This window comes from Cervus canadensis, chromosome 1, assembly GCF_019320065.1.
Source record: "Cervus canadensis isolate Bull #8, Minnesota chromosome 1, ASM1932006v1, whole genome shotgun sequence".
NCBI lineage: Eukaryota > Metazoa > Chordata > Mammalia > Artiodactyla > Cervidae > Cervus > Cervus canadensis.
In genome coordinates, this window is record NC_057386.1 from 73,600,558 (window position 1) to 73,622,064 (window position 21,507).

The following is a 21,507-nucleotide window of genomic DNA, read 5'->3' on the forward strand; positions in this document are numbered from 1 at the left end:
TTATTAGGAAAGTGAAATCAGGTGTAACTTTAGGCCACTGGCATTTCAGAAGTGTGAGTGAGATGGAGTTTGGATGGTGATACTATTATAATCACACCATTTAACTTTAGTAAGAGATTTGCTTCAGTTTCTACTCATAAAAATCCCATATCGGCTCAGTATTTAAAAACAATGCAATCTATCACGGTGTAAATCATCTTCCTCATGCTGTGAGCTTCTTGAATAATGAAACATTGTGAACAGCCTCATCTCAGGACTGTTTCTTGAGGGATCACCGTTCAATTACAATTTAAATAATGGTTATCTTCGGTAGCCAAAGAATCTGATTTTGAAAGTTATTGAGTGTATCACTTTAGAAAACAAAAGCAGCCAAAAACAGAACATGAAAAAAATTCATTGAAGTTACATACTTGGTGGTCTAAGATAGCCAAATTAAATCATTTCCACCATCAATTTCAATTAAGAAACGATTGCTGACTAGAGAAATGTCTAAGAAATATTTTTCCTGGCAAATGAAGGTTTCAAATACATTCTCAAGAACATTTTAATAAATATATTCTTTTACTTGAGCTGTCACAGACAATACCGTATAAAGTTCTGAGAAGACAAGCCATATGATCATCTCCATAAATGTTTAAAGTCTTTAACCCCCATTCTAGATAAAAGCAGAAAGCATAAAAATAAGAATTGATGTATTATACTTAGTGTATGATTTATGTAAAATTATATATTAATCTGATATATAAATTATGTACATATATAATTTTATATCTATCTACCTATCTCTATATTTCTTAGTCCTAAAGCCAGAATTTTACTTAATGTTGAAACACTAGAGGCATTTCCATAATAATATGAAGAAAAGAATGTTCTTATTTAACATTGTACTAGACATATTAGCTAATGGAATCATATAAGAGAGATCTATTAGTGGCATAAAAATTAGAAAATAAGTAAAACTATTTTATTTCTATTTGCACATAATATGGCAATATACCTGAAAATTCTACTAGAGAATCAATGATAAATTCATCTTTTATGACAATCAATAATAACTAAAACAATAAAATAATTCACATATGCAGCAAGGTGAAAAATTAGCATACAGAGATCAATAGTCTTCACATACATCAATTATAGCCAGGATAAGATATAGCGGTTGAGAAACCTCATTCAAAATAAAAGAAGATAAAAATAGTTAAGATAATTTTTTTATTAGTTGGATATTAGGAATCCTGTAACAAAGTGGGAAGTCAAGGTTATATTTAAAACGCTTCTAAATTTTGGAATCTAGTAAACAAAATGTAGACTTCCATCACTATCTCTTCAAAGATACATTAAAGAATATTATAAAAATTTAAAAAAAATAGTTAAGATAAATCTAACAAGAATATGTACAATTTATATGAAAAATAAAACTTTTGAAAGCCACAAAATTTGACTTTGATAAATCAAAAGACAATTCTTGATTTGGGATAGGATTACTTAGCATCATAAATATGTTATTTATTATTTTAGTGAAATTCCAATAATGACCCAAACAACCAGCTTTTGTTCTGAAACCAGACAAGTTAATACCAAAGTTCGTGTGCAAACACAAACATAAGAGAATAGTTAAGAAAATACTAACATAGAAAAGTTATGAGGATTTCACTGGTGGTCCAATGGCTAAGACTCCTTACTCCCAATTCAGGGGAACCCAGGTTTGATCCCTGGTCGGGGAACTAGATCCCACATGCCACAGCTAAGAGTTCACATGCCACAACTATTGATCCTGAGTGCTGCAACTAAGACACTGTGCAGCCAAATAAATAAATATTTTTTTATAAAAGGTAAATTAAAAAAAGAAAAGTTATGAAAGGTGTGGGACTAGTCCTTCAGGCATTAAAATGTAAAAATAAAACTTCTGTAATTAAAACAGTAAATTATAAATAGACAAGCAGAATCAAATGGAAAATTAAGATAGACCCAAATACACAGGAGATGATAAAGGTGTCATCTCAAATCTGGACTTGAGATGGCAAAAGATAGACAAAGATGAAACAAAGATGGACTTTTTAATAAATGCTGCTTGGACAATAGTATAGACATCTAGGAAAAGATAAAGTTTGCTTCATGTGTCACAGTAGGAACAACTCCAAATGGATGGGAGATTTAAGTGTGAAAAGTGAAACCATGTAAGTTTGAGTGGCTGACTCCCTCTGTAATCTGAGAATAGGTAAAAGCTTTCTGACTATGGCTCAAAATCTAGATGTGATAGAGAAAGGATAAATAAATTTGATTACCTAAAAGTAGATAACTTTGGTATGGTAAAAAACACCATTAAGTTTTTTAAAAAATGATAAATAGGAAGCTAATAGTAAGACATTTAGAAAAAGAACTAACATCTTTAATGCATAAACAACCTTTAAACCTATAAAGAAATATTTTACATTCACTAGGATGATGATAATAAAATAAGACAGATAATAACAAGTGTTGGTGACTGTAGCGAAACCAAAATCCTACATTTCAGTGTGAATGTAAAATGGCATAGAGCTTTGGAAAATAGTCTGACAGTTCTTCAAAATGTTCAACATAGAGTTACCATGAAAGCAAAAGTGTTAGTCGCTAAGTCATGTCCAACTCTCGCAAACCCAGGGACTATAGCCTGCCAGGCTCCTCTGTCATGGGATTTCCCAGGCAAGAATACTGGAGTGGGTTGCCATTCCCTTCTCCAGGGGATTTTCCAGACCCAGGAATTGAACCTGGGTTTCCTGCATTGCAGGCAGATTCTTTACTGTCTGAGCCACCAGGAAAGCCCATCTGACCTGGCAATTCTACTCCTAGTTATGTATCCAAGAGACTTGAAAACATATCCACCTCAAAATTTGCACACTAATGTTCACTGCAGCATTATTCAAAGTAGCTAAAAGAAAAAAAAAGTGGAAACAACCCAAATGTTCATCATCTGACACATGAATAAACAAAATGTGATCTATTCAAACAATGGGCTTCCCTGGCGGCTCAGACAGTAAGGAATCCACCTGCAATGAGGCAGACCTGGGTTTGATCCCTGGGTTGGGAGGATCTCCTGGAGGAGGGCATGGCAACCCACTCCAATATTCTTGCTTGAAGAATCCTCATGGACAGAGGAGCCTGGCGGGCTACAGTCCACGGGGTCTGAAAGAGTTGGACATGACTGAGCGACTAAGCACAGCACACAGCACATTCAAACAGTGCAATATTATTTGACAATAAAAAGGAATGAACTTCCAAGACATGCTGCTGCTGCTGCTAAGTCACTTCAGTCGTGTCTGACTCTGTGCGACCCCATAGACGGCTGCCCACCAGGCTCCCCCGTCCCTGGGACTCTCAAGGCAAGAACACTGGAGTGGGTTGCCATTTCCTTCTCCAGTGCATGAAAGTGAAAAGTGAAAGTGAAGTTGCTCAGTCGTGTCCGACTCTTAGCGACTCCATGGACCACAGCCCACCAGGCTCCCCTGTTCATGGGATTTTCCAGGCAAGAATCCTGGAGTGGGGCGGCATTGCCTTCTCCGAGACATGCTACCCCATTGGTATTTGGTGGTGGTGGTGAAATGCTCTTTGCTGTTGCCTCTGCTGGCCATTTGGTTGTTCAGTCACTAAGTCATGTCCGACTCTCTGCGACCCCACGGACTGTAGCACGCTAGGCTTCCCTGTCCTTCGCTGTCTCCCCGCGTTTGCTCTGACTCATGTCTGTTGAGTCGGTGATGCCATACCAGTCATCTATATTGTGGCTTGTGCCTCTGCCTCTGAGATACACAAAGAAGCTTCAGGAAGAGAAATTCATTGTGCCGGTAACTCAGGGCAAAGGCTGAGAATCTGCTGGATGAATAGAGATCACTGGCTTCATCAGACCAGGATTCCTAGAACTCAGAGAGAAACCTGAGTACCCAGCTCTTCTGCATCAAGATTTGGCATTTGCTCTCCTTCAGCAGATCTGGGTCAGCAGCTACATTCCTGCCTCCTCCCGGCTTCTCCCACACCTGCTTCCTGCAAAGGTGGCCTGTCTGTCAGGATCCTGGTTTAGTGGTGCCTCTCTGCCCCCCTGGGCTGTTGGGTTGCAGGGTCAAAGATGCTCAGCTAGTCTTCTTACCTTCCAGACTCCAAGCAAGCACCATTCGCTTGCTTCCTCTTGGTTTGCCACTTACTTTTGGAGAATTCCTCAGGATGCCTGAGATCTGCATGGAAATATGTTTCTTCTTAATATCCTTTCTTGACTTAGTTTTAAATTTGGTGGCTATTTTATATAGATTCTGAGTTGAGGCTATGGTGCTTTCTAGTATCAATATTTTTTTCACTTTTTCTGTTTTTAATCTTTGTCATCTTCTCTAGGTATCAGTAAGTGGAATGGTGGGAGAGATTCACTTTATACTTCTGTTTTATCTCTCTCTTGCCACCCCCCCCCCCCCACCGCCCCCTGCAACACCCTGCTATCATCAAGTTGGTCTTTAGGGGGCTGACTATCCATCTTATACAAAGACGAGGCCAAACTACTTTTCTTCTTCTTTTCTACCTTTTCTTCTTCTGGATTCATTTTTCCCTGTTTCTTTCTGTCTGTCTCTTTCTGTCTTTGATACATATGCTCAGATATATACACTCACTCCAGTGTTAGATCAGAATAGAAAATAAGTTTCTTATTTAGTATAAGGTAAGTACTAAATGGGCTTCCCTGGTGGCTCAGCAGTAAAGAATCTACCTGCAATGCAGGAGATGCAGGAGACATGCCCCAGGTCAGGAAGATCCCCTGGAGGAGGGCATGACAACCCTCTCCAATATTCTTGCCAGGAGAATCCCATGGACAGAGGAGCCTGGCAGGCTACAGTCCATGGGGTTGAAAAGAGTCGGACACGACTGAAGTGACTGAGCACCCACGCGCAAGTCGTAAATACTTTAGGTTAGCAATGAAAAACTCTTTGATTTGGTGGTGAAGCAGAATTAGAGGAAATAAGTAGCACAAAAATTTTTGCTGGGACTGACTTAAGTAATGCTTTTTGAACTCTATCAGCTGAAGTGGGCTTTTTCCCTTTTTTAAATCTCTGTTCCAGCTGATTACTTTGCAGCGCTGATGTTGCCTAAATAAGGAAGAGATTTGGGAACCTATGTAAATGGACTCACAATATCCTTTGAAGGACAATGAACGTGAATGAAAGACAATGAAGGACAATGACAATGAATTTTTTAAAAGATATTTCTAAAAAAGTATAGATCCATTTCTATTCAATTGCTCTGATACTGTCATTCAGAAAATATAGATGAAAAGATATCATGTATCTTTGCTGAATAGTTCTTTTGGTTTTCATTTTTTTCATGTGAGTTGAATGTTAGAAAAGTACTTTAAATACTAAAGTCATAGAATGCTTTTCAGATAGACCATATTTCATCCTAATCATTTGCAGGGTTACGGGCCATTGGCAGGGCTTTAGTGTTTCATCTGTGTGAAATAAGGAATAACTCTAGGGTTTTGAGGAGTGACATGATCTGACCTAACAAAGTCACTATGGTTGATGTATATAGAGAATAGATATATTCTATGAATGAATATAAAATTGGAAGATCAATTGGATGCTACTGAAGTAATTCAGGTATGAAATGATGCTGACTTGGGCCAGGGTGGTAACAGGTAGTACAATTGGGAATATATTTTAAAGTAAGATTTGCTAGTAGACAAGATGAGGGGTATAGGAATATGGAAGGTAAGGATGAGATAAAAATTTTTGTCCAGTGCAAATGCAAGAGTGGATGTGCAATGACCTGAGATGGGAAGACTTTAAGAGGAACCGATCATGTGGAAAATGACGAAAACTCCCTTCTGGACAGACTTTGCTGAGATGTTTAGTAGGCATCCACGTAGAGAGGTTGAAAAGCTAGTGGGACAGAGGGATCTAGGTTTCAGTGGAGACATTTGAACTGAAAATATATTCTGGATGCCTCTGGCTTAGAGATGGCATTTAAAGCCACAAATGAGATCACAGCTAGGGAGTGTATGTGGAAGGAAACTGGAGAAATCCTTGGGCACATCCAGTTTCAGAGTTTGAGAGGTAGACAGGGACCATTTAATGGGAGGGATCAAGGCAAAAGAAAAACTAAGGGAATGTGAAATCCTGCTTTAAGAAAGAAAGAGTGATCAACTGTGTTAAATCCTACTGATGAGTCACATAAGACCAACACTGGGTATTGAGCCTTAGAGTTAGCAATGCAGAGGTCCTTGGAGATCTTGAAAAGAGCTGCTTATAGTGACAGGTGTAGAACTTCCCTGGTGGTCCAGTGTTTAAGACTCTATGCTTCCAATGCAGGGGGTTTGGGTTCGATGCCTGGTCTAGGAACTAAAATCCCATGTTCTGTGTGGTGTGGCCAAAAATAAGTAAAAAAATAGAATTAATTAAAAAATAATAAGTGTATGTTTTTATTTAATGAGCATCTTCTCTTCCATTAGTAGCCAAGTATCATCAAAACAAACTTCCCTGATAGGTCGGCTGGTAAAGAAAGAATCCACATGCAATGCAGGAGACCCTGGTTTGATTCCTGGATCAAGAAGATCCCCTGGGGAAGGGATAGGCTACCCACTCCCATATTCTTGGGTTTCCCTGGTGGCTCAGATGCTAAGGAATCCTCCTGCAATGTGAGAGACCTGAGTTTGATCTCTGGGTTGGGAAGATCCCCCGAAGAGAATGGCAACCCACTCCAGTATTCTTGCCTGGAAAATCTCCATGGAGAGAGGGGCCTGGTGGGTTACAGTCCATGGGGTCAGAAAGATTTGGACACTACTGAGTGTCTAAGCACACACACATCATCATCATCAAAACACTGTATCTGCTTTGGTCACTAGAATATCCATCATTTAGCTTAATAAGCACTTGTAAATGTTTGTTGAATGACTGATTTCATTAAAGATGGACAAATTTTAATCTTTATTTGAGACCTACTTCTGAGCTCTTATGTCATTCATAAAACATTCAAAACATTCAGGGAAAATTCTTTCCCGGATTTACCATAAATTTACTCTAGATTTATGTGAATATGGACCAAGCTCTGAGCTTGGCCTTGGAATTGCAAAAAAAAAAAATCAGATGCGGTCAGTCTCCCAAAGAAGTCAGTCATAGCTAGGGAGGCGGACAGATGAATGGACAATTAAAATGCCCTTGGGTTCATGTAGTGATAACAGGGAAGGGACTCTGTGAGGAGGTAGAAGGTGTGCCAGGTGGGCTGGGGGGTGAGGGCAGTGGGAGTGTGGGGAGGTGATGAAGTCTCAGAGCCACATCTTTGAGCCTAGTTAGTGGACATCACCCAGGTGAGGGCTTCGAGGAAAGGCAGACCTCAGAGCAGCCCATGCTGCATGCGTGGAGTGGCACCTGTAGATAAACACATATTCCTTTCTTTGATTTGAGCACATCCTCCCACTCCCATATCTCTCATTCCCTCCAGCTCTAGCCTAGGTTTTTAATTCCTGGTTTGTTTTGCTGCTTTTCTTCCCTTTTCTCTGTTCTGCCTCCTCGTTTATGGCTGACCTCTCTTCCCAGCACAGTGCTCTCTTCGATTTCCTCTACAGAAACTCATTTATTTGATTTAAACTTGAGTTGAATCTAATTAACTTCTTCCATATGCAGCCCTGATGAGCATTGCCCAGACTTTCATGCCTTCTCCTCTTTTCAGAGGGGCCCCAGACCTGTGCTGTTCCTCTTTCCTCCTCTGCAACTTCATCCTAGCTTTATTCTCCAGCAAAGTCCGACTACCTGAAGTGTCCTAAATGTGCCATCTTGTTTAAATCTTCTCAACGCCTCCTATGCCCAACTTGAGCTTCCTTCCCAACACACCCTCCCCTCCTCTGGGGAGTTAAACTCACTCCTATTTTGCAAGATAATTAATATACATCACCTCAACTACAGTGTATTGTGAAGATAGACAAAGTTAAGTTAAAGTAACACACATCATCAAAATCTGTGTAAGTTAACGTAACAAAGGTTTATTTCTTGGGTCTGTATAGGTCTGGGAGATGATCTTGGGATGACATGTTTTTTGTGGCGGTTCAGTATCCCTCAGGATCTTTCCATCTTGTATCCATTCCACATCAACAAGTGTTTCCCCAACCACTGGGAAAGGTAAAGACTGGATGGAGAATTGTGAACTGGCTCTTAAATGCTCCTGCCTGGAAGTGACACCTGTCATTTCTGATCACATTTCAGTGGCATGTGTCCTTGCATATGTTCAAAGAGAAAAGGGCCCTGAAGGAAAAGAGAACAAGAAATCTTAGTGATTGTTAGTAATTTTTATCTTTGGGGATATGTTGGTAAATGGTGTTTGTGGGGACCCTAGAGGAAATTTTGCTATTGTCACTATCATCAGCAACTTATTTACTGGGAACATAACGTAATTTACCTCTGCCTTGCTTCCCCAGCTATAAGACCAGGGTCATGATGACAGTAAAAGTGCTTAGAACTTAGCACAAGTTGAGTTATCAGAAAAAAACCATTATTGATTTGTACTGTGCAGCCTTCCTTGAGCTGTCTGCCTCATCCCATCTTGCAGAGTGAAGTATTTTCCGTTTAATGTTTTCACTCTTCCTTGTGTACAGCCAGAGATGGTTGCCTTTGCCTCATAATGTGTTATTCTTAGATGAGAGTGTGTGTTCCTTAAAACTAGGGTGTTTTCTGTTCAACATTATAGTCTGGAATCTAGCACAGTGCCTGTCATAGAGGAGATGCTCAATATGTATGAATGAGTAAGTGAATAAAGAATGAATGAATGAATGAATCTGTGGTTTCAAAGCTCTGTGCTGGGGATTAACAATGTTTGGCCTTACAAATATCTCCTACTTTTTTTTTTTTTTCCCTAGAGTTCTACTCTCTGATGATATTATCACTCCTAAACTGCTTGTGTGTAATCTATGGACAGAATGGAAGCATTCTTGACCTGGATATTGTCATCTTTACGGGTATGTTTTCTCCCCTAAAGAACTCAACATCTTTTTCCCTCGGTGTGGTCCACAGACTAGCAGCTTTGGTATCACCTGGGACGCCTGTTAGGTATAGAATTTCAGACCCCACCCCAGAATTGCTCAATCAGAATTTGCATTTTAACAAGATTCTGGCTGATTTGTACGCACATTAATGTTTGAGAAACACCGTTCTACCATACTTACTCAAGGTATCAGAATGAGCTTCTCTGCCCCCTACACACGTGGGTTAGGGACTGAGAGAATGCAGTTATCCTAAAGTTGTGTGGGGTTGATATTGTTAACTCTGTCTATTACTGAGGAAAAGAACTTGCTTCTAATTGATCAAATATTAGCAGACTATGTTTAGTATGGGGGGAATGATGGATTTAGAAATGCCTTGTTCAGGAAGTTGAGGGGTTTGCCAGTCAATTAGTATTTAATGCCAATTGGTTTATCATTTCTTCTTCATTGGACATACAAAGCATACCTGAGAGCTTTCCAGATTTGGGAAAGTTGTGGAAGTAACAGATGGCTTTTGCCAGATGGTTTCATGATATGTAAAGTTGAGCTGTTTCTTCGTAAATTAGTTGACCTTAACATTGTAAAAATCTTTATATAGGTTCTGTGCAGTTTGAGAAAGAGATCAGGCAGCTGGGCTTCCTATATATCCATAAACTGGGCAGTCATTGTTATCCTATGTAAAGACCTTGAAAACAGTTTTTAAAAGTACTCACCAAGCGTATTCCCTGCTGTAAGCATCTTTCATGTGAGTGGCTGGGAGTGATGTGTAATATCTGCCTTGGTTCAAGGCAGACCATGGGCATGCCACAGTTGGTTCACATGTAAGTGAAGGACAATAAGGAAGCTGATAGAGTTTAGTCAAAGAGTGATTGGTGCTGCTTAAAATTTGTTATTTCCCGAACCATCCAATGACAAATTTCACAAGAAAGTCCTATTTTCTTATCTGTCTTGAAGCTCCATGTAGAAGGAAATCTCCCATCATCCCTCACAATGAGCAACATGATTCAGCATAGTCAACATTAGCACAGGGTTATATGGGGAAATTTTCCTTTCTATATGAAAAGTAGCCAGAAAATTTCCCATAGCTTCAGGATGACTGGTTAAAGGAGCTAGTGTAGGATTCTGATATGATTGTGTATAAGTGTGGTCCATGGCTTTTTAATAGCAGACTCTGCCCCAGAATCATCAGGCTAGTTTTGAGTCTGAAAATTGCTCCCTTGTTCTTAGTAGCTGTGTATTTCTGCCTGCTGAGATTGCTATGCTCATTTTGTTTCTCTCACAGACAAAAAAGTCATTAAAGATTTATGGGACAATATATTCATAAGTAAGTGGTAAACATCCAATATTATCTATCAAATAAAGAAGCACATGCCAATTTTTATCACTTTTTTGCCTTCTTAGCTGTGCTTGCTCACTCAGTTGTGTCCGACTGTTTGCAACCCCATGGACTGTAGCTTGCCAGGCTCCTCAGTTCGTGAGGATTCTCCAGGCAAGTATACTGGAGTGGGTAGCCTATCCCTTCTCCAGGGGGTCTTCCCAACCCAGGGATTAAACTGGGGTCTTCTGCATTGCAGGCGATTCTTTACCAGCTGAGCCACCAGGGAAGCCCTTATTCCCACTAGCATAGCTATAATTAAAAAGATAACAAATGCTGTCAAGGATGTGGGGGGTCAGAAAACCTATATTTCTGTGAAAATATAAAATTATATGGCTAATTTGAAAACAGTTTGGCAGCTTTGACAAAGTTAAACATACATTTACCGTACATTTCAGCAATTTCATGCCTAGACATCTATCCTGGGTAAGTGAAGACATATATCTATGCTAAAAAAAATTGCATACAAGGGCTCACAGCATCATTATGCCTAATAGCCAAAAGGTGGAAATAGTGCAAATGTAAGAAAATGTGGTATGTTCATACAATGGAATCCTGCTTAGCAGTGAAAAGAAATGAAGTACTGATATGTGATGCAACATGGATGAACCTCAAGAGCATTATGCTAAGTGAGAGAAGTCATACTCCTAAATGTGTGTTTACGTGAAAAAGATCCATCACAAATATATAATAAAGATGCAAAGTGGATAACTAGCTGCTTGGGACATGAGATATGGGGTGAAGACAGGGATTAAGAGCTAACGGGCATGAGGGATATTACTGGTGTGATGAAAATATTCTAAAATTAGATTGTAATAATAGCTGCACAACTCAGTGAATTTACTAAAAAATTGTTGCACACTTAAAATGGGTGGATTACATAAGTATGTAAATCATACCTCCATAATTTTTTTTGGAAAAGCATGTGAATGATTAAAACAAGTAAAATCTAGGTCTTGTATGTCATCTTGATATCCACTTGGGTGTATTATTGTTGGAACTTCCTTGTAATCTTAATATTCCTACAGGTCCCAAATGATTCCCAGCCTCCATCAGAACGTCTCTCTCCTCATCAACATTTGCAGGATGCAGCTATAAACCCAGGCAGATTATGCCCTTTGCAGCTAGAAGATGTATAGAAACTTTCTAAAAAATAGTTAGTTATCATGTTCCAACTGCCAATGGGCCTGAAATTCACTCTTCTCCTTATTTCATCCTATTCATATTTCAGATCTCAACTCAAACCGTACATCCTCAAGGAGTTCTACCTTCTTCATTATGCACCCTTGCCTGCCTTCACATTCATAAACTAATCCTTTTGTTGCAGTGACCATCTGTTGTTAGATTTTTACTTTGTTCCAGCCAGGGATGCCATTTGTTACATTACTTTTAGCACAGTAATTCTCTGATACAGTGTCATTAAAATTTATTAAATACTAATTACCTGGGACTTTGTTGCAAATGTAGATTTCTATGTCTTACCTATAGGACTTCTAGTGGGTGACTTACAAATGAGTCATTTTGATGAGCTCAAATTATGCTTCTGTGTATGTAATATGTAGTCCGTGTACAGTTTTTGAAACATAGAGATACACCGCTGAGGATGGAATCCATTAGGATATTTTTTTCAGTGTAAGTTTATTGAGGTATATTTTACACATCATATCATTCACCTATTTAAAACACAATCTTATGATTTTTTAAAGTGAAATATAGTTGATATGCAGCATTGTGTTAGCTTTAGATGTACAGCAAAGGGACTCAGGTTTATGTTTCTGTATATGTGTAGGTGTATATACATGTGTATGTATATATATGTGTATGTGCATGCTAAGTTGCTTCAGTTGTGTCCGACTCTTTGAGACCCCATGGACTGTAGCCCGCCAGGCTTCTCTGTCCATGAGACTCTCCAGGTAAGAATACTGGAATGGGTTGTCACGCCCTCCTCCAGGGGATCTTCCTGACCCAGGGATCAAGCCCAAGTCTCTTATGTCTACCTGTGTTGGCAGGTGGGTTTTTACCACTAGCACCACCTGGGAAGCCCATGAAAGTGAAAAGTGAAAGTGTTGTTCACTCAGTAGTGTCTGATTCTTTGTGACCCCATGGACTGTAGCCCACTAGGCTCCTCTGTCCATGGAATTCTCCAGGCAAGAATATTGGAGTAGAGTAGCCATTCCCTTTTCCAGTGGATCTTCCTGATCCAGGGACTGAACCTGGGTCTCTTGCATTGCAGGCAGATTCTTTACTATCTGAGCCAGGAAAGAATATACATATATTCATATAAACTTATGTGTGTGTGTATATATATATATATGTATATATATATTCTTTTTCAGATTCTTTTCCATTATAGGTTATTACAACATATTGAGCAGAGTTCCCTGTGCAATACAGTAGGTTCTTAATGTATATCTATTTTATATGTAGTAGTATGAATCTGTTAGTCCCTAACTCCTTGATTTTTTAAATTAAACTTACCAAGTTGTACAGCAATCACCATGAATCATTTTAGAACAGTTCTATCACCCTGATCATCTTTCTTATGTCCCTGACTTCTACTTTCTCCATCTGCATCTCACTGCCCTGCTCTAGGCAACCAATACTCTACTTTCTTTTTCTATAGATTTGCCTTTTCTGAATATTACAAAAAACTGGAATTCTACAATATATGGTTTCTTCTACCTGGCTCCTTTCCCTGAGTGTAATGTTTGACAACTGGTTGCTTAAGAACTGAAATGTCAATAACAAGTGAAAGAAAAGGCCCAGGACAGACATCGTGACATGTATCAATGGCTTCTTCCTTGTTGTTGCTAAATAGTATTCTGTTGTATGGGTATACTACATTGCGTCTATCCTTTGTTAATTGAGAGACACACATTGCTTCCTGTTTTTGGCTATTATGACTAATACTGATATGAATATTCATGTGCAAATTTTTGTGTAGATAAATATTTTCTTTTTTCCTGGGTAGATACCTAAGAATGGACTTGCTGGGCCTCATAGTAGTTTATTTTAAATATTATAAGAAATTACCAAATGATTTTCCAGTCGGCTGTATACTATTTAACATTCCACTCACAGTGTGGGAGGTTTCCTGATTCTCCACTTTCTAGGCAACACCAGTCATTATCTGTGTTTTTGTTATAATGGTATCTCATTGTGGTTTTAATTTACCCTACTGATTAACGACATTGAGAATCTTTTCACGTTCATTCATTTATTGTTTTTGGTGAAATCTCTATCCAAATCTTTTGGCCATATTTTGATTGGCTTGTTTTGTGGTTCAGTTGTAAGGGTTCTTTACAATGATGTATTCTAGTACATATTCTTTATCAGATGTGTGTTTTGTGAATATTTTTTCTGTTTATGGCTTGTTTTTTCATTTTGCTAATGGTATATTTTGAAATGTAAGAGTTTTGAATTTTGAGGAAGTTTATTAAAAATCAATTTATTGAAAAACTTTATGGACCATAATTTTACTGTTATATTAAGAAATCTTTACGTAACCTAAGTTCTCAAATATTTTCTCTTATATTACCTTCTAAGATGTTTATTGATTTAGGTCTTTAATCTATGATCCATTTTGTGTTCATTTTTGTGTATGATATGAGATAAGATCTAAGTTCATCTGTTTTGCATGTAGATATCCACTTGCCCCAAAATCATTTGTTCAAAAGGAAAATGAGTTTTATATGTAAAAAATGATATGTCCATTTTATGCCAACACCACACTGTCCTGATAACTGTAGTTTTAAATTAAGTTTTGAAATCAAGAAGTCAAAGTCTTCCTACTTTGTTCTTCTTTTCAAAACTTTTGGCTATTCTAGGTCTTTTGTGGTTTTATATGACTTTTAGGATCATTTCATCAGTTTCTGGCAAAAAAAACCTACTGGAATTTTAATAGATATTGTCTTGAATTTATAGGCCAACTTGGGAACAATTGTCATCTTATGACTAATGAGTATTTCATTTAATGTAGATAGACTGTCTCTCCAACCATTTATAAATTTCCTCAGCAATGTTTATAATTTTTAGTGTACAAGTCTTCAACCACTTTTGTTAAATTTATTTCTATGTATTATATAATTTTTAAAATCTCACTGGAGTATTTGGGATCTATCATGATCAGAGATGGTTACTTAGATATGATCAGTGGTTATGTCTGATAATGTAATAACAAGTAGTATAGTTTTACTTTAAAATTTTCTTCATATTTTCCAAATTTTCCAGAAGTTTCATGAATTCTTTTTGTAAAGTTAGTGATGCCCCCAAACATAATAAATCATCAGTATGTAAAAGGAAATATGTAAAAGGAAAAACCTTAATGATAGTAATTAAAGCAATTATATACTACACTCCTACTATATACCAAGAATCTTTCCTATGTTCTTTACATATATCACTTCATTTAATCATCTCAATGACTTCATGAATTATCTCTATTATAATGCCCATTTTATTGATATGGAAACTGAATCACAAAGCAGTTAAGGTACTTGCCCAAGGTCTCAAGGCTTGTAGTAATCTGAACTGGCTCTAGATTCCATGCTCTTAACCACTGAATATTGGAATAAAATCTACCAAAATATTATTACTAAATATCTCTGAATAGGTTACCATAAATAATTTAATTTAAAACACTTTTTGGAATTTTCTAAATGAGTGTGAATACTTTTATAGATAGAAAAAACATTGAAAGTATCATAAAATAATTCAGTGGTGGACTCCATCACTTGGAATGCTTTTCCTTACCTGTCCTATCATCCTGAAATTCAGTCAGCAGTGGTGACCCAATGAGTTTTAAAACATTTTATCTTTCTTTCTCTGTGAAATACCTAATCTATTACTGTAATCAAACTTTCACATTTAAATCTTGTATTACTTTACCCAAACCAAAGGCCATTCCAGTAGCAATTTCTGTAGTGTAATCAAAGGAAGTGCATATTAACATATTTAGACAAACAAAACATAAATAAGGAAAGCAAAGAAAATTCAGGTATTAAATTTTATTTTGAAAAAGACATACAGCTCATTTTCTTTCATTCATACACTATTAAATGAACTCCTATGTAACATTTAAATTGACATTTTCACTCATGTTTCTTCTGTTTTTGTGTCTTGTTAGTGAACTGGCATTTTAATGTCCCAAAGTCATAAGGTTGCTAGAAAAGCCTTGTAGACTATAATTAAAAATCGCTATTCCGTTAGCTGTTTTGCTCAGCAAAGGCATAGGGCACAATCTTTTAGAGACATTGCTCCTGAGATGAGAATAAAAGATTTTGACCTTTTATTGCAGCATTCATGAGTTGGAAGAACTTCATTTATTTTAGGTAAAGAGCAAATGGAGCGTTGGCTATTTTCAGTAATTCAAGAGCAGCTGAAGTCACCTACGGCTTGCCAGTCAATAGTCTTTTGTAATGTTTTCCATTTAGAAAACTATTGTACTTGTCTTTAAAACATTAGTGGCTCTTAGCTAGCAATTTGAACACATGCACATACACACACACACACACACCCACCCCTATGTGACAGCAGTCGAGGAGCTGGTGAGCTATCCTTATAAAGAACACTACCCTAATGTGTGAAAATTTTCCTCTTTCTCCCTCAGAAAAGACATACTCTTCAAAACTAAGAATCATTCAAAGCTTGACTTTAAATGTAAACTAACTAGAGCCTTGAGGCTCCATCTAGTTCAGTGTTTTAATGTGGAGGAAAAAAGGCCTAAGGTCTATTTGATATTAAATGAACTCTGTAAGCACAATAATATTGTGCTTGCTCATATATAAAATTAAGGGCATGGCTAATCTCGGCATTGATAATCATAGAAAAGTGCTAAGAAAGGATTTCGCCACTTCCACTTTAGTCAATAAGTCACATATTAAAGTTATATGTAAGCGCTAAGAAAGCTAAGTCCACTCTGATTTGTTTAAACCACATGCAATCGCAGACACCTAAAAAATATGGAAGTTCACACGTATCTTGAACTCTTCAGCCTGAGAAGAAGCAAATCTTACTCTAGGAAGTTCAGTTACTAGGATTCACCACTGCTGCTCTAAACAGTCGATATAAATTGCTGCATAATTAGCCCAGCTGCAATAATCCATCGATCCGAGAGACAAGCTGCAGAGAACTGAAGCCATGGTTCGATACAGCCCGCTCTGGAATACCTCGGTAAACATGTGCCTGGCGGACCTGGGTGGAATTACTAGGGGATGTAGCTTTGCCACGTGGTTTGCTTCCGCCTTGGAAGAGAGTACAGCGATCATTAAAAAGAGAATTCAGAACAAATAGAAAGGTCTGCTTTTAAAGGTTTGAAAGTACATGAGGGTGGGCTTGGGAGTGTATTACTCCTGGTCAGAAAGACAAAGGCAATGCCTCCCTTAAAAGAAAAAAGAAAGACTTAGGGGTGATGGAGATAGTGGGGCAGGGGAGACAATGTGTTGAATTCTAAAGCAGCATGGCAAGAGAAAATCCAAGTGATATTAATAATGTGTGAAAATTATGTAATTTCTGAAGGCTACCCTTGGAGCAATCCACAATATGTTTTTAGAATCAGAAGTGTCAGACACATTTCCACAAAACCAACTTCCTAACTCATCAAAGATAGAAACCTTGGAACTATATGCTGGATATGTCATCTCCAAGAAATATACAATGATTGTTTTAGAACCAAATTTCTATGTTATTGGTGGCACATGTAATAATTCAGCAAAAATCTCAAATGGAGATAAAACAGAGCTCCTTTATCATAGTATATTAAATGTGATATAAACTATGTACAAGATCAAGAATAAGATTCTGTAATAGACCAGTAATTAGGAAGATTCAACACAGTTGGACAAAGCTACCACTTTCAATGGGCTCCTTTTAAATTCTGCTGTGACTTGTACAGAAAGGTCATGGATTAGTGAAGGTAAGAGTGATTTTTATGTGATCACTGACAGAAAAAAACTTTATGAAATCTAACTATGTGTAGAAAGAAGCTACATAATTTATTTTGCACTAGATTCTTCAGAAAAATCTTAAGTTCAAACATAAAGCCTCCAGAGTCAATGTGTTTGGAAGAAAAGAGATGAGCTCGTTAGGGTAAATCTGGTTACCAGTGGATGACTGACCAGCATAATAAATGCTCTTTTGGGAATAGAGGAAATATTTGAATCAGAAAAAGTATACAGTCTTGTATATGCACCTGATTTAAAAGGAAGATGTAAGAAAGTATTTAGTTTCTAGATATGAACTTGATAGATGTTAATATTGTTATGTTCCTAAGAGATGACATGGACCTCTTTAAGAATTTGGAATAGTGATCCAAAGTGATGACATTATAAAGTCTTTGTCAGTATGTCATGAGATTGGCTGCGACATGTCCAAATTGCCTGCATTGGGATTGGGAATGTTGGTAGAGTCTTTTTGGTGGATGTAATGAAGAAGGCAGCAAGCAGTAAGGGAAGGAAAAGGCCAAGCTAGTAAGCAAAAAACTGCATGGAAAGACTAAAATAAGGAGAAGCAGGCAATAATAGTCTAGGAAAGTGGTTCATATCAAGGGGCAGTTTTAACATCAAATAGGAGGAGATTTGTCTAATAGATGGAAATGAACTATCCTGATGGAACTAGTGATAGATAATTCACCTTCCAATGCAAGAGACGCAAGACAGACAGGTTCGATCCCTGGGTCAAGATGATCCCCTGACGTAGGAAATGGCAACCCACTCCAGTACTCTTGCCTGGAACATTCCATGGACAGTGGAGCCTCTTGGGGTACAGTCCACAGAGTCACAAAGAGTCAGACACAGCTGAGCACACGTGGAGGGAGAGGAGCAACCTCAGTTCAGTGCTCAGTCGTGTCCGACTCTTGGTGAGTCAGACCGCATGGACTGCAGCACGCCAGGCTTCCCTGTCCATCACCAACTCCCGGAGCTTCATCAAATTCATGTCCACTGAATCAGTGATGCCATCCAACCATCTCATCCTCTGTTGTCCCCTTCTCCTCCCGCCTTCAATCTTTCCCAGCATCAGGGTGTTTTCCAAGGAGTCAGTTCTTCATATAAGGTGACCAAAGTATTGGAGTTTCAGCTTCAGCATCAGTCCTTCCAATGAATATTCAGAACTGATATCCTTTAGGATGGACTGTGTGGATCTTCTTGCAGTCCAAGGGACTCTCAAGATTCTTCTCCAACACGGCAGTTCAAAAGCATCACATCTTCGGGGCTCAAATTTCTTTATAGTCCAACTCTCACATCCATACATGACTACTGGAAAAACCACCGCTTTGACTAGACAGACCTTAGTTGGCAAGGTAATGTCTCTGCTTTTTAATATGTTGTCTAGGTTGGTCATAGCTTTTCTTCCAAGGAGCAAAAGTCTTTTAATTTTATGGCTGCAGTCACCATCTGCAGTGATTTTGGAGCCCCCCAAAATAAATAAAGTCTGTCACTGTTTCCATTGTTTCCCCAGATCTATTTGCCATGAAGTGATGGGACCAGATGCCATGATCTTAGTTTTCTGAATGTTGAGTTAAGCCAACTTTTTCACTCTCCTCTTTCACTTTCATCAGGAGGCTCTTTAGTTCTTCTTCGCTTTCTGCCATAAGGGTGGTGTCATCTACATATCTGAGGTTATTGATATTTCTCCTGGCAATCTTGATTCCAGCTTGTGCTTCCTCCAGCCCAGCATTTCTCATGATGTACTCTGCATCTAAGTTAAATAAGCAGGGTGACAATATACAGCCTTGACGTACTCCTTTCCCGGACTTGGAACCACTCTGTTGTTCCATGTCCAGTTCTAACTGTTGCTTCCTGACCTGCATACAGATTTCTCAGGAGGCAGGGAAGGTGATCTGGTATTCCCATCTCTTTAAGAGTTTTCCACGGTTTGTTGTGATCCACACAGTCAAAGGCTTTGGCATAATCAATAAAGCAGATGTTTTTTTCTGGAACTCTCTTACTTTTTTGATGATCCAAAGGATATTGGCAATTTTATCTCTGGTTCCTCTGCCTTTTCTAACTCCAGCTTGAACATCTGCAAGTTCACGGTTCATGTTGAAGCCTGGCTTGGAGAATTTTGATCATTACTTTGCAAGCGTGTGAGATGAGTGCAGTTGTGCAATAGTTTGAACATTCTTTGACATTGGCTTTCTTTGGGATTGAAATGAAAACTGACCTTTTCTAGTCCTGTGGCCACTGCTGAGTTTTCCAAATTTGCTGGCATATTGAGTGCAGCACTTTCCCAGCATTATCTTTTAGGATTTGAAATAGCTCAACTGGAATTCCACCACCTCCACTAGCTTTGTTGATAGTGATGCTTCCTAAGGCCCACTTGACTTCACATTCCAGCATGTCTGATTCTAGGTGAGTGATCATACCATCATGGTTATCTGGGTCATGAAGATTTTTTTTGTTTAGTTCTTCTGTGTATTCTTGCCACCTCTTCTTAATATCTTTTGCTTCTGTTTTTACATTTTTGTCCTTAATTGTGCCCATCTTTTCGTAAAATGTTCCCTTGGTGTCTCTAATTTGCTTGAAGAGGTCTTTAGTCTTTCCCATTCTGTTGTTTTCCTCTATTTCTTTGCATTGATCACTGAGGAAGGAGACAATATAGGAGCAGTCAATATACAGAATGTGGGAAAACAGGCAGGTTGACATCAAGAGGCCCCATCATCAGGTAGCAGAGTCCTAATCACAGGACCCCACCCCCACCCCCCGACCCCTGAAAAAGTACTGAAATGGGTTTTGCAGACTGGCTTTTTCAGAACCAACTCCACATCTTTCTAGTGTGACTTCCTATATTCTGGAGGCTGGTGAGCTAAAATCTACATATCCCACATTTCTGGATGTGATTTATTCTCTGCCAACCAAATGCCTTTACAGAAGACTAAAATCCAGACCTGAAATAAGAGTGGAGGGAATGAGACATGAGGCTCCTGTTTTTGCTGGTGTAGACTGAGGTGGAAGTGACTTGATCTTGAGCTAGCAGCTGTTATCATGACTTCTTGCTTCATCAGTCTTCCTGATTATGGCCAGGGCAACAGCAGTTCTGCATTATGACCTAAGAGTTTTTATCTGAATGATCAGACTAAATTCCCTTTGGTTTATAAACAATTTTATAAGCCATTTAATACCCTGTAAAACAAATGCCTTTCTGCTAACACAATCTGGAGTAGGTTTTGTTCTCTATAATTGAACCCTCACAGGGTAATTACTGGCTATCATGATCGTAAGCAACAGACTCTCAAAGAAATGAGATTCTTAGGTTGGTTAGCTCACTAGTTGGAAATTAAGGCAGCTAAGATTCTGCTAGTATCATGAGATAGACACTGGTGCATACTGGTAATGTATTAACTTCAATCATCACCTGGGGTTTTGTAGAATAAGAGACCTATCAATGTCAGGGTTTTGGTGGCTTAAATGATGCTGGTCATTATGGGGAAAAAAGGGATGTAAGGAATGTTGTGGGTACATGTAGTGGATTCTTCTATGGGTTCCATAGAATGTAAAGTTGTCGTTCTGTCACTAAGTCGTGTCTGACTCTTTGTGACCCCATGGACTGCAGCACATCAGGCTTCCCTGTCCTTCACTGTCTCCCAGAGTTTGCTCAAACTCATGTCCATTGAGTTGATGATGCCATCTAACCATTTTATCCTCTGTTGTCCACTTCTCCTGCCTTCAATCATTTCTAGCATCAGGGTATTTTCTAGTGAGTCAGCTTTTTGCATCAGGTGGCCAAAGTACTAGAACTTCAGCTTCAGCATCAGTCCTTCTAATGAATATTCAGGGTTGATTTCCTTTAGGATTGACTGGTTTGATCTCCTTGCAAGGACTCTCAAGAGTCTTCTCCAGCACCACAATTTAAAAGCGTCAATTCTCCAGCGCTCAGCCTTCTTTATGGTCCAACTCTCACATCCATGTATGACTACCTGAAAAATCATAGCTTTGACTATGGACCTTTGTTGGCAAAGTGATGTCTTGGCTTTTTAATACACTGTCTAGGTTCATCATTGCTTTTCTTCTAAAGAGCCAGCATCTTTTAAGTTCATGGCTGCAGTCACCATCTGCAGTGATTTTGGAGCCCAAGATAAGAAAATCTGCCACTGTTTCTGTTATTCCCCATCTACTTACCCTGAAGGAAATTATAAAATAGGATTTAGAGTGTTCTGCTT

General features: G+C 38.4%; 1 protein-coding gene across 1 annotated transcript in view; it reads left to right on the forward strand.

The window, feature by feature from the left end:
* Nucleotides 1-21,507, forward strand: part of LOC122452116 — a 250,319-nt gene that overhangs the window by 227,651 nt on the left and 1,161 nt on the right. Inside the window, exon 5 of the mRNA XM_043485521.1 lies at nucleotides 8,855-8,953. Within this exon, the coding sequence (XP_043341456.1) occupies nucleotides 8,855-8,953 (99 nt within the window). The remainder of the gene's footprint in view (nucleotides 1-8,854; nucleotides 8,954-21,507) is intronic.